This window comes from Pseudorca crassidens, chromosome 7 (assembly GCF_039906515.1).
Source record: "Pseudorca crassidens isolate mPseCra1 chromosome 7, mPseCra1.hap1, whole genome shotgun sequence".
Lineage (NCBI taxonomy): Eukaryota > Metazoa > Chordata > Mammalia > Artiodactyla > Delphinidae > Pseudorca > Pseudorca crassidens.
This window is the reverse complement of record NC_090302.1, coordinates 32,119,922-32,147,496: the sequence shown is the minus strand read 5'-3', so window position 1 is coordinate 32,147,496 and position 27,575 is coordinate 32,119,922. Positions and strand designations below refer to the sequence as shown.

At 37.0% G+C, this 27,575-nt stretch overlaps 1 protein-coding gene across 5 annotated transcripts in view; it reads left to right on the top strand.

The window, feature by feature from the left end:
• Positions 1–27,575, top strand: part of STX17 (syntaxin 17) — an 87,854-nt gene that overhangs the window by 11,175 nt on the left and 49,104 nt on the right. For all 5 annotated transcript variants that reach the window (XR_010944937.1, XM_067743820.1, XM_067743822.1 and 2 more), the window contains exon 3: positions 9,892–9,957. Coding sequence is in view for 4 of the 5 variants with exons in the window: in XM_067743820.1 (XP_067599921.1) it covers positions 9,892–9,957 (66 nt within the window). In the remaining variant the exon portion in view is untranslated. The remainder of the gene's footprint in view (positions 1–9,891; positions 9,958–27,575) is intronic.

The following is a 27,575-nucleotide window of genomic DNA, read 5'->3' as shown; positions in this document are numbered from 1 at the left end:
TGGGGGAAAACTTACTGTGTAACATGTACTGTATTAGTTAGTATATGGTTAAAATGCAAGTGGCAGAAAACCTAAAAATAGCTTATTATATGAGATAGAGGTTTTTTGGTTTTGCTTTTATTTTTAATCTCTCATAGTTTTGGAGGTGGTCTGGGGCTCCAGTGGCAGCTCAACAGTCATTAAAGACTCAGGCTGTTTTTATCTTTCTTTCCAATCCTCAACTTGTTTCTGTCTTACATGTAAAACAGCAGCTCCAGCTGTAGCTCTCACATCCACATTCCAACTAAGATGAAAGAACCAGAATCCTATTTTTTCTGAATATGTTCTTTTTTCTCTCAATTCTCTCTTTTTTTTCTTTTAAAGAAAATCCTCCTGTTCTTGTTTTATGGATGCAGTATCATATAGTCTCTCTATGGTGGTATTATTATTATATTTTTTAAAGTTTTCTTCTTCCTTTTCTGTGTTTCCTTCCTTCCTTCCTCCCCCCTTCCTTTTTCCCCCCTTCCTTCCTTCCCCCTTCCTTCCTTCCTCCCTCCCTCCCTCTCTTCCTTCCTTCTTTCCCCTTCTTTCCTCCTTCCTTCTTTTCTCTTTTTCCCTTTTCTTTTCTTAAATGTATTCTTCTCTCTCTTTCTCCTTTTCTTCCTCCCTCCTCCCTCCCTTTCTTCCTCTCCTTCCTTCCTTCCTTTCTTTGTGTCAGTCTACAGTATTTTAGGCTTTCCTTGGCTAGCTGTCGATATTTAAGAGTGCTAATTGGAAGGGGTGTGTGTGTGTGTGTGTGTGTGTGAGAGAGAGAGAGAGAGAGGGAGAGAGAGAGAGAGAGACAGAGAGAGAGAGAGGGGGAGAATGGGTAGCAGGGTAGTAGTAGGGGCCTTATTACCTGGAGAGGTGAACAGAGGAGGATCTATTTTGATGGGGAACCACCAGATACTCTCCTGGAGTGTTGTCTTCTGTGATGATAGAGGCAGTCCAGTTGCTTGGGCCTATGGAGAGGACATCTGATAGACTACCTATTCCTTACATAAACTTTCAAGTAATCCTTCTGTTTTTAGCCCCACCATACACATCCTCCTGGTTACCTGGTACCTCTGGTTACTGAATCTTTCTGCAGTAGTACTATGCATTCATTGGTTTGCTTCTCACTGCCTTTCTCCCCCACCATCCACCCCTTCTGCAGCCCTAGGTTTCTGCTTTCTCTGATCTGCTAAGTTCAGCTGCAACACGTCCATAGTCTTTCCAGCTTCCAAAATTTTGTTAAAATTTCTTGTCCATTGATATCTTCTGTTGTATTCTCATTATTATTGTGAATTTATACCTTTTAAAGTTCTTTACTGTCATTTTAGTTGAGTTTGGGGAAAGAACAGAGATGAATGTGTTCAGTCTGCCAGGTTTAATGAGAAGGGAAATTATTACAGGATATAAATATATGTTAGCGTTTCATAAGTGTTGGTGTTTGCTGTTTCTTATATTGTTAACATTGAAAATCATGTAAAAAATTAGCTTTCTAATCTGCAAGAAGTTTACAGTCCAGTTAAGGAAATAAGATAGGATATGATGGGGCAACATATAATTAGGTGTGAAAATGAGTGTTCAGGACTGTTCAGGCAACATGAAGCCTGAACTATGTGGTACAAAATCAGATATAAGCAGTCTTATTGATTTGTTATGTATTGATTTGGTTTCATTTATTTGTTTTTTTAACTTGTGGTTACAGCAAAAACCTTTCCCATTTCTCTTTTTAGTCTGAGAATGTTTATTTCAATCTTACAATCACATTTTCCCCCTCATTCTTTTTTTCTGATAGACTCCTGATTCAGTTTGCTTTCTCCTGTGTTATAGGATAGGAAAGCCTCAGCACAGGTGGTGAACTCCTCTCCAACTGTTTGGAATAATAGCCTTTAATAATGTAACCTAATTTAGGTTTAACATCGTGTAGCAAGCAAAGAAAGTCTGACCTATTTTATTCCTTATTTTTCTTAGAATTTTATTATTTTAAGACATAAGATCATCTATTCAATCTTCATCCAAGACACTAATCTCTTCTACAACTTACTTGACAAGTGAGCAAATAATAATAATAGTAAAGATAGTAGCTGTTGTGTTTATTTGTTGAGTGCTCTGTAAGGTTTTTATATATATCATATCATTTAATCCTCAGAACATCCCTATAGGTTACCCTTATTTTTGTCTTCCTTTTTTAGGTGGGGAAGCAGACTTGGAGTGGTTAAATTACTTTCTTGAGATCACTATGCTGCTAAATATATTAATCTTCTAATGTTGTGCTTGAAACATAGTGTGTTCTAAGTTTGTTCTTACTCTTTCTTGGTTTTCATTTTCCTCTTAGTCATGTTTGTTGTGGACAGTTCTATTTTATGATGATTTTCCTCAATGAAGAAGGAAGATGTAAAAAAAAAAAAAAATAGAGTTGAATACTTTGGCTTTCCTACATCTATTAGCAACATCCACTCCATTTGTTCACCTTTCAAACTTTGTGTTTTTGTTCAGATCCCAACTTAGTAATGTTCTATGGAACATGCCCTGGTTGATTCCATCCTGGGTCAGATATAAATGCACCATCCTCACACAGCACTCTGCAGTAGACCTTAAGGTTCACCACCCCATGATTGATCTTTAGAGTTGTAAAGGTAACATTAAAATCTTTCTCATAGAGTTATTCTGAGGATTGAGATATTATGTTAAGAACCCTTGAATGCAAGGTTGATACTTGGAAATGAGTTACTTATAAGTAAGTTATCATTCCCGGGCAGTCAACATTGGTGCTGTCAGTTAATTGTTTGTAATCATTAGGAGATTCACAGCATTCCTGAGACCCTTTGTGTTTGTTTTGGGTTTTATATTTTTTACACATGGTAGGCACAGTAAGTTGCCTTACATTAGCTATACTATAAGGTAGGTATTATTATTTATCTTCATTACATGAGTAATCCTAAATTTATGGCTTATAATCATTGGGCCATCTATTAATATTATGTAGCTTTACTTTTAGAGTCTTTGATATTTTCTCTTTTGTTGAGTTTAATAAAATAACTTTATTTGAATTGAATACTTACACTTTTTATCATCTACAATACTGATTATTATCCCACCTAATTAATCCCCCACAAAACCATCATCTTCCTTACGAAAAGTTCTGTTCATTCTGATCACTGAGATATCCTCTGATACTTGGCAAAAGAAGCCTTCATCTACTTTTTCTGCTTCTTTTCTCATCACTCTTCCCATCATACATTATACCACAAACACATTGATCTTACTTCAGTCCTTTGGATTCCACATGTGACTTTACACCTCAGAGTATTCCCAGGTCTTTTTCTCTCCAATTGAAACCTCTTTTTTCCCTACTATGCTTTGTAAATTCAAATAAATCTTTTAAGTGTCAGCATAAAGTTTAAATTAAAGTGCTTTTATACCTTAAACTCCTAAATTCTGAATATTCTCTATGTTATATCATCATCAACTTCCCTGAACCTCTAGTGAATAACATTATATAATTTTAGAAAATTATTTTTAATAATTATGAGTAGCTTTCATGTTTGTATACTCTAAGCAATATGAAGTAGAATTATTATTGTTATTCAATTTTGAATCAAAATATTCTGGAAGATGAAATGACATAAAATGTGAGGCTACAAGTATATAAAGTTGATTAAATAAATGGTGGGGTGTTCTAGAGAGAACTTTTAGTCCAGGAACCACTCTCAAAATATTTGTTCTCTTTGCCCAGCAGGCAAAGCAAAACTGAGACCTGGGTGTCACTGCTAAAGAGCACAAAGGGATGAATGTTGGAAGCCTGAAAACACCTGTGCAGAGTTGTTCATCACACCATGATGTGGGTTTATAATCAGGGTTATCCAAAAAGATAAAATAGAAGAGTGGGTAAAAGGAGACAACGTATTCACCAGGATGAGAATGGTGAACACGGCTTTTGTCTCACCAGGATAAGAATGGGCTTTCATCTCATGGGAAAGTCTAGGGGAAAGGCTGTTTCTGTGAATGTTGGATTCTCTGCTTATGCCTGTGCCAGAGGAGAACCATGGCGCCATAGACCATGGGGCCATAACATGTCAATGAAGAACAACATGAATGCATGTAGTGAGACAATACATCTTTCTGAAATGACTGAAAAACAGTATCTATGAATTTTTTCTGTAGTTGTTTTTCCTCTTTCTTGATCCTGTTTATTCATAGCAATTAAAGGTATTTATCAGAAGTTTCAGCATCCTGTGGAGGAAAGAGCAGAATCCAATGCACTTTGGGGATGTCATTCTGAGTTCCACCTACCTTGAAATGTTGGGGCAGAGCTTAATGGCCTGGAAGCCACTCAAGAGCAAGTAGTGCTGAGACAAATCCTTCTGCCCACTCTGTGAAGATAAAAGAAAAGTATAAATCCAACATCATCTAGAAAATATTTCCTTGCAAAGCTGCCATTACCTTTAAAAACCCTGTAGAGAGAAGCCCGAAGGAGAAGCCCTTGGCAAAGACAAGCTATTTTACCCAATCTCTTGACAGATAATCTCCCCGTCATTGCTTTTCAGTCTCTTTGAATCTACTCTTTGTTATTTTCTTTGTAGACAATCATGTGAAGACAAACTGTTTTATTTCTTCCTTTCCAGTCTTTGCCTGTCTGCCCACTTCCTTCCTTCCTTCCTCTCGTTCTTACTTTCTTTCTTTCCTCTCTTTCTTTTGTTTCTTCTCTTTCCCTTCCCCTCCTCCCTCCTTTCCTTCCCTCCTTCCCTCCTTTCCTTTCTTCCCTCACTTCCTTTCTTACCTTATTGTGCTGACTAGGGCCTCCAGTGCAATATTGAATAGGAATGGCAAGATCAGACATCCTTACCTTGTTCCCAGTATTAGGGAATGGTCTTTCACCACTAAGCATGATGTTGACTGTAGGGTTTTTGTAGATGCCTCTAATGTTAACTTCTTTTTTAAGTTTGCTGAGAATTTTTATAATGAACAGATGTTTATCAAATGGTTGTCTTTAAATCTACCATCTTGCTCTTTTTGTCTGTTTGTCCCATCTATTCTTTGTCCCCTTTTCTCATCTTTTACTCCCTTTTGGATTAATTGCATATTTTTTAAGATTCCATTTTTTCTTTTGTTGACTTATTAATTATACCTCTTTGTATTTTTATTTTTAATGGTTTACAGTTCAGAGTATTCATCTTTAACTTATGACAGTCTACCTTCAAGTAATGTGTTTTCATATATACATATATATATATATCACTTCACGTATATTATAAGAATCTTGGACTTCCCTGGTGGCTCAGTGGTTAAGAATCTGCCTGCCAATGCAGGGGACACGGGTTTGAGCCCTGGTCCGGGAAGATCCCACATGCCGCGGAGCAGCTAAGCCCATGTGCCACAACTACTGAGCCTATGCTCTAGAGCCCGTGAGCCACAACTACTGAGCCCACGCGCCACAACTACCAAAGCCCACACGCCTGGAGCCCATGCTCTGCAACAAGAGAAGCCACCGCAATGAGAAGCCTGTGCACTGCAAAGAAGAGTAGCCCCCACTCACCTCAACTAGAGAAAGCCCGCATGCAGCAACAAAGACCTAACGCAGTCATAAATAAATAAATAGCCTTATAACAGTACACTTCGATTTCCTCTCTCAGGGTCTTTGTAGTATTATTATAATATATTTTACTTCTATGTAATGTGATTTTTGTTTTAAACAGTGTTATCTTTCAAAGAGATTTTTAAAATAATAAAAAGTATATTTTATATTTATCTATATATTTACCATTTTTCAGTGCTGTCACTTTTTTGTAGAACCAGGTTTCTGTCTGGTATCATTTTCCCATCAACCTGAAGGACTTCCTTTAACATTTCTTGTAGTACAGGTTTGCTGGTATTGAATTCTGCTTGCATTTTTGTGTTTGAAAAAAAAAATGTTTATTTTGCCTTCACTTTTAAAAAATATTTTCCCTGTGTATAGAATTCTAGGTTGAGTTTTAGATTGTTTCAGTACTTTCAAGATGTTGCTCTGGTGTTTTCTGGCTTGCATTGTTTCTCATAAGAAGTCTTCTGTCATTCTTATCTGTGTTGCTCTGTACTTCACATATCTTTTTTTCCTCTTGCTGTTTTTAAGATTTTTCTATCACTTATTGTAAGTAATTTTATTATGATGTGCATTAGTTTAGTTTTGTTCATTTTTCTTATTTATGGTATTCCTTGAGTTTCTTGGATCTGTGGGTTTATAATTTTTACCAGATTTGGAAAAGCTTTGGCCACTCATTTTTCTTTTTTTTCTTGCTTACTGGGATATAACTGACAAACAGCACTGTTTAAGTTTAAGGTGTACAGTATAATGATTTGACTTACATACTTCATGAAATGATGATCACAATAAATAGTGAAGGTCCATCATCTCATATAGATACAAAATAAAAGAAAAACACTTTTTTCTTTTGTCATGAGATTTAAATTAGGATTTACTTTCTTAACAACTTTCATATATAACATACAGCAGTGTTAATTATATATATTAATCATGGCATACATTACATCCCTAGTACTTATTTATCTTATGACTGGAAGTTTGCACCTTTTGACCATAAACTATATGGTTCCTTTATATCTTTAGTTGTGGAAAATCTCTTCTGCTAGTCGTTAAGTCATTCTCATCCATAATTGCTCTGAAATTAGTTGTAATTTTGGTGCACCTATGGGAAGAGGTGAGCTCACGGTCTTCCTCCTCCACCATCTCAGTCACTGTCTCATTAGTTTTTCAGAATTTTTTTCTCTCCTTCAGGGAGCCCAATTGCATACATAAAATGTTGCTTTCAATTGGCCTGTGACTCATTGATACTCTATTCATTTATTGTCCATCTTTTTTTCTCTCTCTGTGTTTCATTTTGGATTGATTCTACTTTATATCTTTAAATTTACTATTCTTTTCTTTGCATTGTCTTACCTTCAATTAAACCCATCTGTTGCATTTTTCATTTCAGATACCTTTTTTAAATTTAGGAATTGAATTTTTTTTTTTTTTTTTTTGCGGTACGCGGGCCTCTCACTGTTGTGGTCTCTCCCGTTGCGGAGCACAGGCTCCGGACGCACAGGCTCAGCGGCCATGGCTCACGGGCCCAGCCGCTCCGCAGCATGTGGGATCCTCCTGGACCGGGGCACGAACCTGTGTCCCCTGCATCGGCAGGCGGACTCTCAACCACTGTGCCACCAGGGAAGCCCCTAGGAATTGAATTTTTAAAAATATCTTCCATGTCTCAATATGCTCATGTTTTTTTCTTTCTTAACAACATGGAATATATCATAATAATTTTTAATATCCTTGTCTATTAATTCCATTATCTCTATCATATCCGAATCTGTTTCTATTGATTGGTTTTTCTCATTGCAGATCATATTTTCCTGCTTTTTTGCATTCATGGTAATTGTTTATTGGATTCCAGACATTCTGAACTTGTTGGATACTGAATATTTTTACATAACTTTGAGTACTTTTGAGCTTTATTTATTCTGAGACACATTTAAGTTATTTGGGAACAGTTTGATCCTTTTGAGGCGCTTTTAAGCTTGCATAGGATCAGAATAGCCTTTATTCCAGGCCTAATTTTTCCCCATGTAGGACAGTGCTTTGGAGTACTCCACCTGATGTCTAGTGTGTTGAGAGATTTTTCCAGTCTGACTTGTGGTCACATGAACTGTTTCTGGCCTTGTGTGATTTTGGGGGATTAGTCTACCTGCTCTTTTCCAGTGGTTCTTTTTCTGACTTCAGGTAGTTTGCTTATGTGCATGTACTGATCTGTACTCAGCCGAAGACTCAAAAGGAAAACCCTGCGGATCTCTGGAACTCTGTCTCAGTATAGTGCTCTCATTTCAGTTATCTCCTCACATGCAGCTTTTTCCTCTCTGATACTCTGCTCCACGATTCTTGCAACCCTGACCTCTCTGGATTTTCAACTGTTTCCTTAACATTATTTTTCTTAAAATATCATGACAGATTAGTATTAAGTAATAAATTTTAAAGTGGCTTATTTTCAGACATGTATCTTTGGCTTACATTCTTTTTGTTAATATCATAACATTAAAGGAGCATTTATACTGGGTCTGATGGCATCAATTAAATTTTTCTTAGAAGCAAAAGTAGATTGATAGTGGTTTTAAATTTATTTGATTGCGTAGTGGTTTTAAGTTTATGTTTGGTAAATATATTCTCAATATAGTCTATTTTTAATTTTTACTGGAGTATAGTTGCTTTACAATGTTGTGTCAGTTTCTACTGTACAGCAAAGTGAATCAGCTATACGTACACATATATCTGCTCTTTTTTGATTTCCTTCCCGTTTAGGTCACCACACAGAGCACTGAGTAGAGTTCCTTGTGCTATACAGTAGGTTTTCACTAGTTATCTGTTTTATACATAGTTTCAATAGCGTATATATGTCAATGCCAATCTTCTAATTCATCCCACCCTCCTTCCCCCTTGGTGTCCATGTGTTTGTCCTGTACATCTGTGTCTCTATTTCTGCTTTGCAAATAAGATCACCTATACCATTTTTCTAGATTCCACATATATGCATTAATATACAATGTTTGTTTTTCTCTTTCTGACTTATTTCACTCTGTAGATGTAGTCTCTCGGTCCATCTACATCTCTACAAATGACCCAATTTCATTCCTTTTTATGGCTGAGTAATATTCCATTGTATATATGTGCCACATCTTCTTTATCCATTCATCTGTTGATGGACATTTAGGTTGCTTCCATGTCCTGGCTATTGTAAATAGTGCTGCAGTGAACATTGGGGTGCATGTGTCTTTTTGAACTCTGGTTTTCTCAGGGTATATGCCCAGTAGTGGGATTGCTCGGTCATATGGTAGTTCTATTTTTAGTTTTTTAAGGCACCTCCATATTGTTCTCCATAGTCTGTTATTTTTAAGCTTAATGGCTATTGTTTAGTTCTTAGATGATATAAAAAACAAAAATTCAGGAGTATCAAAAGAGTTTTTTGCTGCATTATTCACTACCAAATTTAAAGAATATGCAGAATAGGGAATATAAAAATACCCTAGAAAAAATTTCAGTGCTCTACTTTTATAATCTATTTTTCCTTCTATGTGTATATGGGGCATTTTCATGTTACTGTGCTTTCAGAGTAGTGTGTGTGTGTGGGTTATACCAAAAATGTGTTTAATGTCATTATTCACATCTGCTAACATCTTAATTATTTGGGTTTTTTATTTCAACCAAAAATAATGTGTGACATTTGGTGTTGTTTATATTTTATACAAGTATTCCGTCATAATGTTATCACATTTTCCTGTCAAATGAAAAATTTTCCATTATCACGCTCGTTAAGTTTCTTGGATGAACTCTGAAAACTAAACATTACCTTGGTAAAAATTAAGACATATATATTAAATGTTCATTCTCATTTTTATATACTTTCTAGTCTGCAGTATCCATGTTACTTTTTCTCAAATCAGATTTTAGTTTTCAATACTTGACTCTATCATTAACAGACATTTCAAAGTCTTCATATATAGTAACAATATCTGATGAATGCTGTTAATCTTTTCATTTTTCACACTCTTTTACATTCTCATTTTTTTCACCTCCAAAGAGTGTGCATTATAGACAAAATACATACTCTTTTTCAGTAAAATAAAGAGTATTTAGTGGGTTTTGTTTGTTTTTACCATTTACCAGAATTTTGTGTGTAATGTTTTTGAAAACTTCCTGTTGTATGGACTTTGGACAGTTAATTTCCACTACTAAGGCAGTAAATATTTTAGCTGGTATGTTTAACTTTGGGTGGGTGAGTGGGGATTTTTGAGGTAAATTGGGAATAATCACTTAGTGATTAAAAAAAACTCAGTACCTTTCCCCTTTCTTTCATATAGTATCAGAGGTGCAGAATCTGGGACAAGTTGCATGAAGAGCATATCAATGCAGGACGTACAGTTCAGGTAAGGCTATTTTATTGTTTCAGGTAAATCAGTATGAAAAGACAGTCTTAAGAAAATTTTGCTAAAATATATACCCTTGTAGCTGAATCCTTTTATATGTATTTGTAACTATTTCCTTAAGGATACATTTTTAGCAATAATTATTGAATCAGATGTCATACATATTTTTAAGATTTTGATTCATATCACCAAAATTTTCTCCAGAAATGATACATCAACTTACACTTTCACAATGAATGCATTTTACAACACTAGTATTACTCATTCCTCAAATTTTTGCTAATTAGTAGGTTAAAATAACACTGCTTTGTCGTCTTAATCTGGATTTTTTCTTTTATTGCTTTGAAGGGTGGAAGCTTTTTATATGCACCTTGGATAGTAATGTTTCTTTTTTAATTCTTTATTGGAGTATAATTGCTTTACAATGGTGTGTTCGTTTCTGCTTTATAACAAAGTGAATCAGTTATACATATACATATGTTCCCATATCTCTTCCCTTTTGCGTCTCCCTTGCTCCCACCCTCCCTATCCCACCCCTCTAGGTGGTCACAAAGCACCAAGCTGATCTCCCTGTGCTATGCGGCTGCTTCCCACTAGCTATCTATTTTACATTTGGTAGTGTATATATGTCCATGCCTGTATCTTGCTTTGTCACAGCTTACCCTTCCCCCTCCCCATATCCTCAAGTCCATTCTCTAGTAGGTCTGTGTCTTTATTCCTGTCTTACCCCTAAGTTCTTCATGAAATTTTTTTTTCTTAAATTCCATATATATCTGTTATCATAAGGTATTTGTCTTTCTCTTTGTGACTTACTTCACTCTGTATGACAGACTCTAGGTCTATCCACCTCATTACAAATAGCTCAATTTCGTTTCTTTTATGGCTAAGTAATATTCCATTGCATATATGTGCCACATCTTCTTTATCCATTCATCCGATGATGGACACTTAGGTTGTTTCCATCTCTGGGCTATTGTAAATAGAGCTGCAATGAAGATTTTGGTACATGACTCTTTTTGAATTATGGTTTTCTCAGGGTATATGCCCAGTAGTGGGATTGCTGGGTCATATGGTAGTTCTATTAGTAGTTTTTGTTTGTTTGTTTGTTTGTTTTGTGGTATGCGGGCCTCTCACTGCTGTGGCCTCTCCCGTTGCGGAGCACAGGCTCCGGACGCGCAGGCTCAGCGGTCATGGCTCACAGGCCCAGCCGCTCCGCAGCATGTGGGATCTTCCGGGACTGGAGCACGAACACACGTCCCGTGCAATGGCAGGTGGACTCTCAACAACTGTGCCACCAGGGAAGCCCCTATTTGTAGTTTTTTAAGGAACCTCCATACTGTTCTCCATAGTGGCTGTACCAATTCACATTCCCACCAACAGTGCAAGAGGGTTTGCTTTTCTCCACACCCACTCCAGCATTTATTGTTTCTAGATTTTTTGATAATGGTCATTCTGACTAGTGTGAGATGATATCTCAGTGTAGTTTTGATTTGCATTTCTCTAATGATTAATGATGTTGAGCATTCTTTCATGTGTTTGTTGGCAGTCTGTATATCATTTTTGGAGAAATGTCTATTTAGGTCTTCTGCCCATTTTTGGATGGGGTTGTTTGTTTTTTTGATATTGAGCTGCATGAGCTGCTTATAAATTTTGGAGATTAATCCTTTGTCAGTTGCTTCATTTGCAAATATTTTCTCCCATTCTGAGGGTTGCCTTTTTGTCTTGTTTCCTTTGCTGTGCAAAAGCTTTTAAGTTTCATTAGGTCCCGTTTGTTTATTTTTGTTTGTATTTCCATTTCTCTAGGAGGTGGGTCAAAAAGGATCTTGCTGTGATTTATGTCATAGAGTGTTCTGCCTATGTTTTTCTCTAAGAGTTTGATACTTTCTGGCCTTACCTTTAGGTCTTTAATCCATTTTGAGCTTATTTTTGTGTATGGTGTTAGGGAGTGAACTAATCTCATACTTTTACATGTAGCTGTCCATTTTTCCCAACACCACTTATTGAAGAGGCTGTCCTTTCTCCACCGTACATTCCTGCCACCTTTATCAAAGATAAGGTGACCATATGTGCGTGGGTTTATCTCTGGGCTTCCTATCCTGTTCCATTGATGTATATTTCTGTTTTTGTGCCAGTACCATACTGTCTTGATTACTGTAGCTTTGTAGTATAGTCTGAAGTCAGGGAGCCTGATTCCTCCAGCTCCATTTTTCGTTCTCAAGATTGCTTTGGCTGTTCGGGGTCTTTTGTGTTTCCATACAAGTTGTGAATTTTTTTGTTCTAGTTCTGTGAAAAATGCCATTGGTAGTTTCATAGGGATTGCATTGAATCTGTAGATTGCTTTGGGTAGTAGAGTCATTTTCACAATGTTCATTCTTCCAATCCAAGAACATGGTATATCTCTCTATCTGTTTGTATCATCTTTAATTTCTTTCATCAGTGTCTTATAGTTTTCTGCATACAGATCATTTGTCTCCTTAGATACGTTTATTCCTAGGTATTTTATTCTTTTTCTTGCAGTGGTAAATGGGAGTGTTTCCTTAATTTCTCTTTCAGATTTCTCATCATTAGTGTATAGGAATGCCAGAGATTTCTGTGCATTAATTTTGTATCCTGCTACTTTACCAAATTCACCTATTAGTTCTAGTAGTTTTCTGGTAGTATCTTTAGGATTCTCTATGTGTAGTATCACGTCATCAGCAAACAGTGACAGTTTTACTTCTTCTTTTCTGATTTGGATTCCTTTTATTTCTTTTTCTTCTCTAATTTCTGTGGCTAAAACTTCCAAAACTATGTTGAATAGTAGTGGTGAGAGTGGGCAACCTTGTCTTGTTCCTGATTTTGGTGGAAATGGTTTCAGTTTTTCACCACTGAGAAGAATGTTGGCTGTGGGTTTGTCATATATGGCCTTTATTATGTTGAGGTAAGTTCCCTCTATGCCTACTTTCTGGAGGGTTTTTATCACAAATGGGTGTTGAATTTTATTGAAAGCTTTTCCTGAATCTGTTGAGATGATCATATGGTTTTTATCGTTCAGTTTGTTAATGTGGTGTATCACACTGATTGATTTGCGTATATTGAAGAATCCTTGCATTCCTGGGATAAACCCCACTTGATCATGGTGTATGATCCTTTTAATGTGCTGATGGATTCTGTTTCCTAGTATTTTGTTGAGGATTTTTGCATCTATATTCATCAGTGATATTGGCCTGTAGTTTTCTTTTTCTGTGACATCTTTGTCTGGTTTTGGTATCAGGGTGATGATGCCCTCACAGAATGAGTTTGGGAGTGTTCCTCCCTCTGATACATTTTGGAAGAGTTTGGGAAGGTTAGGTGTTAGCTCTTCTCTAAATGTTTGCTAGAATTTGGCTGTGAATCCATCTGGTCCTGGGCTTTTGTTTGTTGGAAGATTTTTAATCACAGTTTCAATTCCAGTGCTTGTGATTGGTCTGTTTATATTTTCTATTTGTTCCTGGTTCAGTCTCAGAAGGTTGTGCTTTTCTAAGAATCTGTCTATTTCTTCCAGGTTGTCTGGCATAGAGTTGCTTGTAGTAATCTCTCATGATCTTTTGTATTTCGGCAGTGTCAGTTGTTACTTTTTGTTTTTCCCTTGTAATTCTGTTGATTTGTCTTCTCCCTTTTTTTCTTGATGAGTCTGGACAATGGTTTATCAGTTTTGTTTATCTTCTCAAAGAACCAGCTTTTAGTTTTATTGATTTTTGCGATCGTTTCCTTCATTTCTTTTTCATTTATTTCTGATCTGATCTTTATGATTTCTTTCCTTCTGCTAACTTTGGTGTTTTTTTAAAATTCTTCTTTCTCTAATTGCTTTAGGTTAGTTTATTTATTTGAGATGTTTCTTGAGGTAAGATTGTATCGCTCTAAACTTCCCTCTTAGAACTGCTTTTGCTGCATTTGTTGTCGTGTTTTCATTGTCATTTGTTTCTAGGGTTTTTTTTTTTTTTGGCTGTGTTGGGTCTTTGTTGCTGCGCGCGGGCTTTCTCAAGTTGCGGTGAGTGGGGGGCTACTCTTCGTTGCAGTGTGCAGGCTTCTCATTGCGGTGGCTTCTCTTGTTGCAGAGCACAGGCTCTAGGTGCATGGGCTTCAGTAGTTGTGCGTCGTGGGCTCTAGAGCATAGGCTCAGTAGTTGTGTTGCATGGGCTTAGTTGCTCTGCAGCATGTGGAAATCTTCCCGGACCAGGGCTCGAACCCGTGTCCCCTGCAGTGGCAGGCGGATTCTTAGCCAGTGTGCCACCTTGGAAGCCCCTCTAGGTATTTTTTGATTTCCTCCTTGATTTCTTCAGTGATCTCTTGGTTATTTAGTAGTGTATTGTTTAGCCTCCATGTATTTGTACTTTTTACAGTTTTTTTTCCTGTAATTGCTATCTAGTCTCATAGCGTTGTGGGCAGAAAAGATACTTGATACGATTTCAATTTTCTTAAATTTACCAAGGCTTGATTTGTGACCCAAGATATGATCTATCCTGGGGAGTGTTCCATGAGCACTTGAGAATGTCCTGTAAATATCAATTAAGTCCATCGTGTTTAATGTATCATTTAAAGCTTGTGTTTCCTTATTAATTTTCATTTTGGATGTTCTGTCCATTGGTGAAGGTGGGATGTTAAAGTCCCCTATTTTTATTGTGTTACTGTCGATTTCCCCTTTTATGGCTGTTGGCATTCGCTTTATGTATTGAGGTGCTCCTATGTTGGGTGCATAAATATTTACCATTGTTATATCTTCTTGGATTGATCCTTTGATCATTCTGTAGTGTCCTTCTTTGTCTCTTGTAATAGTCTTTATTTTAAAGTCTATTTTGTCTGATACGAGAATTGCTACTTCAGCTTTGTTTTGATTTCCATTTGCATGGAATATCTTTTCCATCACCTCGCTTTCAGTCTGTATGTGTCCCTAGGTCTGAAGTGGGTCTCTTTTAGACAGCATATATATGGGTCCTGTTTTTGTATCCTTTCAGCCAGTGGGTGTCTTTTGGTGGGAGCATTTAATCCATTTACATTTAAGGTAATTATTGATATGTATGTTCCTATTACCATTTTCTTAATTGTTTTGGGTTTGTTATTGTAGGTCTTCTCCTTCTCTTGTGTTTCCTGCCTAGAGAAGTTCCTTTAGCATTTGTTGTAGAGCTGGTCTGGTGCTGCTGAATTCTCTTAGCTTTTGCTTGTCTGTTAACGTTTTAATTTCTCTGTCGAATCTGAATGAGATCCTTGCTTGGTAGAGTAATCTTGGTTGTAGCTTTTTTCCTTTCATCACTTTAAATATGTCCTGCCAGTCCCTTCTGGCTTGCAGAGTTTCTGCTGAAAGATCAGCTGTTAACCTTATGGGGATTCCCTTGTATGTTATTTGTTGCTTTTTGTTGCTGCTTTTAATATTTTTTATTTGTATTTAATTTTTGATAGTTTGACTAATATGTGTCTTGGTGTGTTTCTCCTTGGATTTATCCTGTATGGGACTCTCTGTGCTTCCTGGACTTGATTGACTATTCCCTTTCCCATATTAGGGTGGTTTTCAAGTATAATCTCTTGAAATATTTTCTCAGTCCCTTTCTTTTTCTCTTCTTTTGGGACCCCTATAATTCGAATGTTGGTGTGTTTAATGTTGTCCCAGAGGTCTCTGAGACTGTCCTCAATTCTTTTCATTCTTTTTTCTTTATTCTGCTCTGTGGTAGTTATTTCCACTGTTTTATCTTCCAGGTCACTTATCCATTCTTCTGCCTCAGTTATTCTGCTACTGATTCCTTCTGGTGAATTTTTAATTTCATTTACTGTGTTGTTCGTCATTGTTTGTTTGCTGTTAGTTCTTCTAGGGCCTTTTAAACGTTAATCGTATTTTCTACTTCCACGATTTTGGATCAGCTTTACTCTCATTATTCTGAAATATTTTTCAGGTAGACTACCTATTTTCTCTTCATTTGTTTGGTGTGGTGGGTTTTTACTTTGCTTCTTCATCTGCTGCTTATTTCTCTGTCTTCTCGTTTTGGTTTACTTGCTGTGTTTGGGGTCTCCTTTTCGCAGGCTGCAGGTTCATAGTTCCTGTTGTTTTTAGTGTCTGCCTCCAGTGGCTAAGGTTGGTTCAGTGGGTTGTGTAGGCCTCCTGGTGGAGGGGCCTGGTGCCTGTGTTCTGGTGGATGATGCTGGATCTTGTCTTTCTAGTGGGAAGGACCATGTCTGGTGGTGTGTTTTGGGGTGTCTGTGAATTTATTATGATTTTAGGCAGCCTCTCTGCTATTGGGTGGGGTTGTGTTCCTGCCTTGCTATTTGTTTGGCATGGGGTGTCCAGCACTGGAGCTTGCAGGTCGTTGAGTGGAGCTAGGTCTTAGCATTAAGATGGAGATCTCTGGGAGAGCTCTCGCCGTTTGATATTACATGGGGTTGGGAGGTCTCTGGTGGTCCAATGTCCTGAACTCGGCTCTCCCACCTCAGAGCCTCAGGCCTGACACCCGGCCAAGACCTGTCAGCCACATGGCCAGGTACCTGGGGAGTTTCTTGCCTTTTGGGAAATCTGAGGTCTTCTGCCAGTGTTCAGTAGGTGTTCTGTAGGAGTTGTTCCATATGTAGATGTATTTTTGATATATTTTTGGGGAGGAAGGTGATCTCCACGTTTTACTCCTCTCTGCCATCTTGAAGGTCCTCTCTCGTGTTTGTGAATCTATAGTCTTTTTCACCGAAAAATGCATCTCTGGTCGTCTTACATTTCAAAAAGGTTATTATAGCTGCAGTATAGTGAATAGACTGGGATAGAATGAAATGAATGCAAAAGATCATTTAGGAGTGGTTACCGAGATGGTGAAGATAGAGAAAAAAGATTGATTTGAGACTTAGGTGGAAATTTGACTTGCCTCTCTATATGTGTATTTTATTTCTTGCTACCTAGATTATAGCCCTAAAGATCAGGGACTATGTCTCCACTACTTGTGTATGTCACAGTACCAGGTGCTCAGCAAGATGCAGAGTTTATTGAATGGTACTCTACCTGTTAATGTCAATGAGATTATTATGACTTGCATTTCTTACCATCTTCACTGTTTAACATGTCATTAAAAATCACTTATGATTTTCTTGAGACAGTGGTATGGTCAAAGTGTTTGTTTACTGATTTAAAAAATATATATGTATTTACATTATTGATCTCCTTCTGGCATAAAAGCTTCGTGTGTGCCATTAAAATAATGAGATCGAAACTGTTGTTAGATGTGGGTATTTGCTTAGTTTTATTCATATCTTCCTTGAATTTTTTGTATAGGCTTGTTCTTTGCTAGTTTGTGTAAAACTGATTTTTAGACAATTTCATGAACGGTTACTATAAATTTTCTAGATTTATCATTATTCGATTTGTATAGTAAGGAGTAAGTATCTTTATTTTTGGTATAGCGTCTTTGTTGAAAAGGGGTTCTTAATTTAAATGTGTCAGTCTTTATCTAATTTATCAGTGTTTTCTCTTGTGGTTCATGCTGTTGGTATCTTGTTCAAGGAATGTTCTGTATCCTAAGATCAAGAAGATAATTTCCCTATATTTTCTATTGAATGTTTTAAATGTTTTGCTTTTAACAGTTAAGTTGTTAATCTATCTGGTATTGATGGTATGAGATAGATATAAATAAAATTTTGTTTTATTTCTTTTGGAAAACCAGTTATCTCATTATTAACTGATTTCTGCAGTGTTATTTCCATATCACAATTCCATATATGCATAAGTGTGTCTCCATTCTTTCTTCTCTGTTCCACTGGTCAATTTGTCTATTTCTCCACCAGGGTCCACACTGTGTTAATTAAGACAGTCTTGTGATAAAGCTTGATATCTAGTTGGATAATATGATTACCTTATTCTACCTTTTCAAGTGTGTTTTGGCAATTCTTGGCCATTTAGCCTTCCATATAAAATTTGGAATCTGCTTTTCAAAGTTCATACACAGTCTTGTTGGAAATTTGGGAATTGCATTAGATTTATCCATCTATTTAGAGACAAATTATGTATTTACGATGTCCAGTTTTACTGCCTGTGAATATGGGATATTCTTATACTTGGTTATGTATTCTTTATTATTTGTGTATCTTTATAGTTTTCTGCATACAGATTGTGGTGCATTTTCTGCATACAGATTGTACATTTTAAAGATACCTGCAAAGTATCTTGCATCCTACATCATCTTCTACAGTATGACGTTGCTACTCACCCACAAACAGTAGCAACAGTGGCGTCTAATTCTCCTTCCTTTGAATCTGAGCTGAGGCAGAAGTAATGCCACCAGACTTCTGAGGCTAGATCAGAAAAGGCCAGATAGCTCCCACTGGTTCTCTGAGGATGCTTGCACTGGGGGAACTTAGCCATCATGTGAAATGTCCAAATATCTGAAGACTCCCACATGGGAGATAGCCACAGCCACAGCTGAGCTCAGAAATTTCCAGCCTCAGGTGCCAGCACTTGAGTGAGCCATCTTGGACATCAGTGCAGTTGAGCCTTCAGATGACTGTGGCTTCAGCCAACATCTGACTCAACCGCATGAGAGACCCCAAGTGAGAACTCCTCAGCTGACTTCCTAAATGTCTGATCCGCAAAATCATTAGCAGAATTAAGTGGCGGTTTTAGGCCTTTAAGTTTTGGAGGAATTTGTTATGCAGCAACAGATGACTGGAATACAGGGCTCACACTTAACTTTGTTTCTCTATTTCAGTCTATTTCATTAATCTGTTCTTAAGTACTTCATTGTTTCAGGGTTTGTGTGTGTGTGTGTGTGTGTGTGTGTGTTCTGGGGAGGTGTTAAACATGTCCTTTTAAATTATGTTTTCTAACTTTTGTTGGTGTATAGAGAAATATAGTTAGTTTTCATATATAGATCTTATGGCCAATTATCTTTAAACTTATTATTTCTAATAATTGGTCTAAATCCCTTTGCACTTTCTATTAATAGGGTTTTTGGGGGGAGGGTGATATTTTTCTTCTCTTACAATATCACCCATTTTTCTTTTCTTGTTTCAATTCTTTATGGGTTTTTTTCAATCTGGCTCACTGGTTATTGAAAGAAACAGTTAATAAAGCAACTTGTTCAAATTTATCTTTTAAGGAGTTTTTTTTTTTTAATTTATTTTTGGCTGTGTTGGGTCTTCATTGCTGTGCTTGGGCTTTCTCTAGTTGTAGCGAGTGGAGGCTACTCTTCGTTGAGGTGCGTGAGCTTCTTATTGCGGTGGCTTCTCGTGTGGATCATGGGCTATAGGTGTGTGGGCTTCAGTAGTTGTGGTGCGTGGGCTTAGTAGTTGTGGCTAATGGGTGCTAGAGCACAGGCTCAGTAGTTGGGCATACAGGCTTAGTTGCTCTGTGGCATGTGGGATCTTCCCAGACCAGGGCTCAAACCCATGTCCCTTGCATTGGCAAGCAGATTCTTAACCACTGTGCCACCAGGAAAGCCCCAAATTTATCTTTTAAAAATGATAAATGATAACAGCTTATAAATGATAACATTTATAAATGATAACAGCTCCCTCTGCAAAAAAATTCTTACTGCTATTTATATATATTTTTTCTGAAAGTAAAATTTCATTCTGTATGACAGGATTGTTGACCATTGTAAGGATTGTTGACCATGTGTGCAGAGTGCTTACACAGCTCCTCTCAGGGGAATTGGAGTAAATTTGATTTGATACTTGCATTTTTAACTGCTAGATCAAGCTAAAAAGATTCCTGGCTTTTTGTTAGTTTAATTTGAAACACATTATAATTGCATCACTTTTTATCATTTTTTTGGCTTGTCATAGAAAAGTACAAAACATATTCTTTAAAACTCAGCTCTCCCTGTCCCTCTCCCCAAACAGTTAACATATGGTAATAATACTAGTTGATAATAGAGGATTCTGAAAAATGTGTCATGGTTTCTGCTTTGAAGAAACTTACCTAGATGAGAATTCATGAAATGTTAAATATTTAAATAATAATTTAAAGCTTTATAAAATGTTAATATAAGTCAGTATATGACTAATTGTCAAATATTTTATAGAGACCAGTAAGTGAAAGAGTGCCAGCTATCTGGATGCTAGATAAGGGCAGTGTTATCCTTATTTTTCAGATAAAAGAAGGCTGAAGAACAGAGAAACTTTGGTGTTTGTCTAAAGCACAAGGCCTTCATAAGTGGAAGGGCAGGGATCCAATCTGGAATTATTTTTACTATTAACTCAGATGGATAGACAATCCAGGAATATTCTCAGGTATACTGTGCTTAATACCTATATTGTAGGTCTTCATTAGATATTTGTTGAGTAAATGAATGGAGGCCCTTTTCTCCTTTGGTTTTCATTCCTTTTGGTGGTTCATTTAATATTTTTTAAGCTATATGTATTCTTTTTGGTGCCTTCTGATTTTGAAGTAAGTGTGAACTCATTACTATTAATACCTTAGTATAGTAGTTAGGTAATACAAGCAAAGAGAAGTCCAGATTTATTTTAATTAAATAGTTATGACTCTGGAGTCCTTAATGATAAATTATATGACATCTAGAATGTGTTTACTCTAAGTTGTTTAAATGTTTACCAGTGGACTTGTGCTCTGTGTTTGTAAAGAAATTAGATTAATTATTGATACCAAATGTTTTCTGCTGTGTACATTTGCTCTTAAAATTACATGTTGTAAAAACATATTAGAAATCCTTAAATCAATATTTAACAAAGGCAAATATATGTATAGCCTCTCTTCTTTTAATCATTAAATACATAATTGGACATTTTTCAGAATTTTAATTAACTCAGAATAATTACTTTTTACAATTATCAGTATGGATAAGTATTCATTTAAACATATCTTTTAATCTTTAGACAGAAATTTCAGGATATTTCTGGAAGAAGGGAAAAAGCCATAACTAGTTATTAAATTTAATTTCAAAACTATAAAGAGAGAGATGTCACCTTTACTGAAAGTTTGGCCATAGTTTGCTGTTTACTGCTTGCATACTGCAAAGCTTTTTAATTAGTGAGTTGGTATACTTTCTTTTTTTTTTTTAAACTTCCTTGGTTATATACCATGTATCAAACTTGGTATTTTTGCAGATTTTCAGAACTTGGCATATTATCTTCCTTTCTGACCTGATTATTAGAAGAACAGAAACATTTGAATATTTACTACATCCTAGATACTATTCTAGACACTGGAAATATAGCTGTGAGCAAAACAGAAGAAAATTCTTTTCTCATTGAACTTATATTCTGCAGGCGGGAGTGAAGAAAACAGAGACATTTTTAAAATAAATAAATATATAATATTTAGATGGCTATAAGTACCTTGAAATAAAAGTAAAAGCAGGTTTAAAAGAACAGAGAATCACAGAAGGTGATGAGTGTTCTTTTATATAGGGTGGTTATGGAAGGTTTCTGATGCCATTTGAGCAAAGACCTGAAGGAAGTGAAGGCATAAACCATCGGGAATAGACTTCTCCAGGTAGAAGGGAAATCAAGTGTGAAGACTCTGAGGTGAGAGGATGCGTGGCATATTCAGGGAGTAATAAGGAGGTCAGTGTGGCTGATTGTGAGCACGGGAGAGGAGGTCAGAGAGATCAGCTGGGCCTGATTACGGAAGGCCTTGCAGAATATCATAACAAAGTTGGATAGAAAACCTTTGGAAGGTTCTGAGCAGATGATAACCTGATATGATTTAAAAGATCACCTTGACTATTATGAAAAGGATAGATTCTAAGGGAGCAAGGATTGAAGCAAGAATACCAGGTAGGTGGCTAATATAATAATCAGGATACTATGGGTCTACTTTTTAGAAAAATGCAGAAACACCAATGTACAGACAATTTTGTGTAGAATGTCAGGGGCCTAGTATGTTATATTTTTACCTACTCTCTGTAGCCCTAGGAAATGGTTCTGAACTTAAACGCTTGAGAGAGGAATAAGGAACTACCCTGACAACAACCTTAACATTGAGGTACCTTTTTCAAAAATTACACACACACACACACACACATTTCAAATGTACAAATATGTAGGAAATAATAAAAATAATATAACACTCATCACCCAACTTTGTCAACTCTTAACATTTTGCCACAGTTTCATCCCCTTTTTTGGAAGAAAACTTTAAAAATACCACTGAAGTCCCCTGTGTACCCTTTCTTGATTCCATTTACTTTGTTCCTGTCTGCATCTGAAGGAAATCTTTTCCCCTGTTTTAAGTATTTATCATTTTTGTGCACATAACTATATATAAGTAATATATGATATTGTTTTGCAGTTTTCTTTCTGCTTTTTTCCAAACAGCTTTCTTGAGGTGTAATTGACATATAATAAACTATACAATTCGATAAGTTTTGACATATGTATACACCATGACACCATCACCACAATCAAGATAATGTGAACCCATCACCAGTGAACCCAGTTAAGATAATGAATATATCCATTGCCCCCAAAAGTTTCCTTATACCCATTTGTAACCTTCCTTCTGGCTTCTCCCTCCCACATCCTCCCACATGCACATACACCCTCACTACTCAAGCAACCATTGACCCGCTTTCTGTCACTATACATTAGTTTGAATTTTCTAGAATTTTATATAAATAGAATCATCTAATACATACTTCTTTTTTGTCTGGTTTCTTTCACTCTGCATGTATATTTTGAGGTTCATCCATGTTGTAATGTGTATCAGTATTTCATGGCTTTTTATTGTTAAGTAGATACTCTGTTGTATGGATATACCACAGTTTGTTTATCCATTCGTCCGTTGATGAACATTTGGGTATTTCCAGTTTTGGGCTACTACAAATAAGGCTACTATGAACATTTGAATACAAGACTTTGTATGGAAAAAGGATTTCATTTCTCTTGGATAAATACTTATGAATGGAATGACTGGGTCATATTCTTCACCTTTCTAAGAACTGCCAAGCTGTTTTCCAAAATAATTGTACCATTTTATATTCCCACCAGTTCCTTCATATCCTTGCCAACACTTAATATGGTTAGCCTTTTTAATTATAGCCATTCTAATACGTCTGTAGTGGTATCTCATTGTCATTTTAATTTTCATTTGACTAATGATGTTTCTGATTCATATTGAATTAATTCAGTATTTTTTATTCCATTTTGTCTTCTTTCTTGTCTTGCCGGCTTTAACTCTTTGTTTTTTTAGTGGTTATTTTAGGGTTTATAGTATACCTCTTATTATAGTTTATCTTCATGTGAGATTCTACTATTTCACATATGTTTAAGAAATTTACAGTATACTTCTTCTCCCCTCCCAGTCTTTATGCTATTGTTGTCATATATTTTACTTATACATGTGTTATATACTTAATAATGTTTAAACAGTCAGTTGTCTTTTTCAAGTGATTTAGATATTAAAGGGGGAAAATCTTATCTATTTACTTCTGTCATTTCCATTTTTGGTGTGCTTAATGCCTTTGTGTAAGCCCATATTTCCATGTGGTGTAATTTTCCTTTTGCCTGAAAGACTTCCTGTAACATTTCTTAGAGTGCAGTTCTGCTGTTGATAAATTCCTTTGTGTATCTATCTAAAAAGGCTTCATCTGGCCTCTGTTTTCAAAAGGAATTTTTCTGTATATAGAATTTTATATTGAGTTTTTTCTTTCAGTACTTTACAGATGTTGTTCAGCTGTCTTTTCAGTTGCATTATTTCCGATGAGAAATCTGTTTTATTCTTATTTTTATTCCTCCGTATGTAATATGTCTTTTTCCTCTGCGTACTTCTACATTTTCCCTTTATAACTGGTTTTGAGCACTTTGATTATTATGGGCCTTGGTGGAGTTTTCTTCATGTTTCTTGTGCTTTGAATTTATTGAGCTTCGTGGATCTCTTGTTTTATAGTTTGCATCAAATTTGGAAAATTTTGGGCCATTATTTCTTCAAATATTTTTCTGTCCCCTCCAATCTCTGTTCTCCTTCAGGGACTCTAATTACACATATGCTATGCTACTTGAAGTTATCTCACAGCTCACTGATGCTCTTTTAAATTCTTTTGGATTCTGTTTTCTCTGTGTGTTTCATTTTCTATAGTTTCTTTTTCTATGCCTTCATGCTCACTAGTCTTAGCAGCAGCCGTGTCTATTCTGTTATTCCATTCAGTGTATTTTTCATCTCATATTATAATTTTCAACTCTAGAATTTTGATTTGGGTTTATTTTAATATCTTCCATGTCTCTACTTAACTTTTTGAACATATGGAATACAACTATAATAGTTTTAATATGCTCTGCTAATTCTAACGTCAATGTCAATTCTGGGTCAGTTTCAATTGATTGATTATTGTCTTCATTATAAGCCATATTTTCCTCTCTCTTTGTATGTCTGGTGGTCTTTGCTTGGGTTACCTTTCCATGGCTGGATGGTAGATATTTTCATATTCCTATAAATCTTCTTGAGCTTTGTTCTGGAATATAGTTAAGTTACTTGGAAACAGTTTGATCCTTTTGGGCCTCACTTTTATGATTTATTAAGCTTGATTGGAGCAATGCTTGTCTAGGGCTAATTATTTCACCACTACTGAAGTAAAAACCTTTCTGAGTGCTCTATCTAATGCCCTATAAATTAAGAGTTTTTCCAGTTTAGCTGGAGAGAACAGACACTCTTTCCAGCTTTGAATGAGTGATGGGCACTGTTCCCTCTAATCTTTTGGGATGATTTTTTCTCCAGCCTTGGGTAGTTTCTTCACATACATGTTCTGATCAGCTCTTTGCCAAATACTTGAGAGCTACCCTTCTGTGTATCTCCAGCATTCTCTTTCTGTACAGCTCTCTCCTCTCCAGTACTCTGTTCTACAAACTCTGCAGAAGCAAAAGTCTATCTATTATTACATTTTGAAACTGCAAGTAGAATAGGTTTAACAGTTTTATTCTCTGAGATAAGAAATCATTAGGAATAAGAAAGATTTTGTGATCACATTTTGAAACAGTGAAAAAGTTGAAATTGTGACTACTATAATAATTGAATGAAGAACATTAACTTGGCTTTTATAGAAACTTGGTCAGCCTAGCCTCTGTAGCAGTGGTGATGCAGAGCTTGCTGAGAACACAGATTTCTGGGACTTACCTTAAAGATTCTGATTCAGTAGATGTCAGACCACATTTGTTTTTTTTTTTTTTTTTTTTTTTTTTGATTTTTTTTTTTTTTTTTAAACATCTTTATTGGAGCATAATTGCTTTACAATGGTATGTTAGTTTCAGCTTCACAACAAAATGAATCAGTTATATATATACATATGTTCCCATATCTCTTCCCACTTGCGTCACCCTCCCTCCCACCCTCCCTATCCCACCCCTCCAGGCGGTCACACAGCACCGAGCTGATCTCCCTGTGCTATGCGGCTGCTTCCCACTAGCTATCTACCTTACGTTTGGTAGTGTATACATGTCCATGCCTCTTTATTGCTTTGTCACCGTTTACCCTTCTCCCTCCCCATAGCCTCAAGTCCATTCTCTAGTAAGTCTGTGTCTTTATTCCTGTTTCACCCCTAGGTTTTTCATGACATTTTTTTTTTTCTTAAATTCCATATATATGTGTTAGCATACGGGTCTCTTGTAGACAGCAAATATATGGGTCTTGTTTTTGTATCCATTCAGCCAATCTGTGTCTTTTGGTGGGAGCATTTAGTCCATTTACATTTAAGGTAATTATCGATATGTGTGTTCCCATTCCCATTTTCTTAATTGTTTTGGGTTTGTTATTGTAGGTCTTTTCCTTCTTTTGTGTTTCTTGCCTAGAGAAGTTCCTTTAGCAGTTGTTGTAGAGCTGGTTTGGTGGTGCTGAACTCTCTCAGCTTTTGCTTGTCTCTAAAGGTTTTAATTTCTCCATCAAATCTGAATGAGATCCTTGCTGGGTAGAGTAATCTTGGTTGCAGGTTTTTCTCCTTCAACACTTTCAATATGTCCTGCCACTCCCTTCTGGCTTGCAGAGTTTCTGCTGAAAGATCAGCTGTTAACCTTATGGGGATTCCCTTGTGTGTTATTTGTTGTTTTTCCCTTGCTGCTTTTAATATGTTTTCTTTGTATTTAATTTTTGACAGTTTGATTAATATGTGTCTTGGCGTATTTCTCCTTGGATTTATCCTGTATGGGACTCTCTGTGCTTCCTGGACTTGATTAACTATTTCCTTTCCCATATTAGGGAAGTTTTCAACTATAATCTCTTCAAATATTTTCTCAGTCCCTTTCTTTTTCTCTTCTTCTTCTGGAACCCCTATAATTCGAATGTTGGTACGTTTAATGTTGTCCCAGAGGTCTCTGAGACTGTCCTCAGTTCTTTTCATTCTTTTTTCTTTATTCTGCTCTGCAGTAGTTATTTCCACTATTTTATCTTCCAGGTCACTTATCCGTTCTTCTGCCTCAGTTATTCTGCTATTGATCCCATCTAGAGTACTTTTAATTTCATTTATTGTGTTGTTCATCGTTGCTTGTTTCATCTTTAGTTCTTCTAGGTCCTTGTTAACTGATTCTTGCATTTTGTCCATTCTATTGTCCATTCTAGCTCCAAGATTTCGGATCAACCTTACTATCATTATTTTGAATTCTTTTTCAGGTAGACTGCCTATTTCCTCTTCATTTGTTAGGTCTGATGGGTTTTTATCTTGCTCCTTCATCTGCGGTGTGTTTTTCTGTCTTCTCATTTTGCTTATCTTACTGTGTTTGGGGTCTCCTTTTTTGCAGGCTGAAGGTTCGTAGTTCCTGTTTTTTGTGTCTGTCCCCAGTGGCTAAGGTTGGTTCAGTGGGTTGTGTAGGCTTCCTGGTGGAGGGTACTAGTGCCTGTGTTCTGGTGGATGAGGCTAGATCTTGTCTTTCTGGTGGGCAGGTCCACGTCTGGTGGTGTGTTTCGGGGTGTCTGTGGACTTATTATGATTTTGGGCCGCCTCTCTGCTAATGGGTGGGGTTGTGTTCCTGTCTTGCTAGTTGTTTGGCATAGGATGTCCAGCACTGTAGCTTGCTGGTCGTTGAGTGAAGCTGGGTGCTGGCGTTGAGATGGAGATCTCTCGGAAATTTTTGCTGTTTGATATTATGTGCAGCTGGGAGGTCTCTTGTGGATCAGTGTCCTGAAGTTGGCTCTCCCACCTCAGAGGCACAGCACTGACTCCTGGCTGCAGCACCAAGAGCCTTTCATCCACAGGGCTCCTTAATTTGGGATGATTCGTTGTCTATTCAGGTATTCCACAGATGCAGGGTATATCAAGTTGATTGTGGAGCTTTAATCCGCTGCTTCTGAGGCTGCTGGGAGAGATTTCCCTTTCTCTTCTTTGTTCTCACAGCTCCCAGGGGCTCAGCTTTGGATTTGGCCCCGCCTGTGCGTGTAGGTCGCCGGAGGGCGTCTGTTCTTTGCTCAGACAGGACGGGGTTAAAGGAGCCGCTGATTCGGAGGCTCTGGGTCACTCAGGCCCGGGGGTAGGGAGGGGCACGGAGTGTGGGGCGGGCCTGCGGCGGCAGAGGCCGGCGAGAAGTTGCAGCCTGAGGCGCGCCTGTGCGTTCTCCCGGGGGAGTTGTCCCTGGATCCCGGGACCCTGGCAGTGGCGGGCTGCACAGGCTCCCCGGAAGGGCGTGTGGCTAGTGACCTGTGTTCGCACACAGGCCTCCCGGTGGCGGCAGCAGCGGCCCTAGCGTCTCATGTCTGTCTC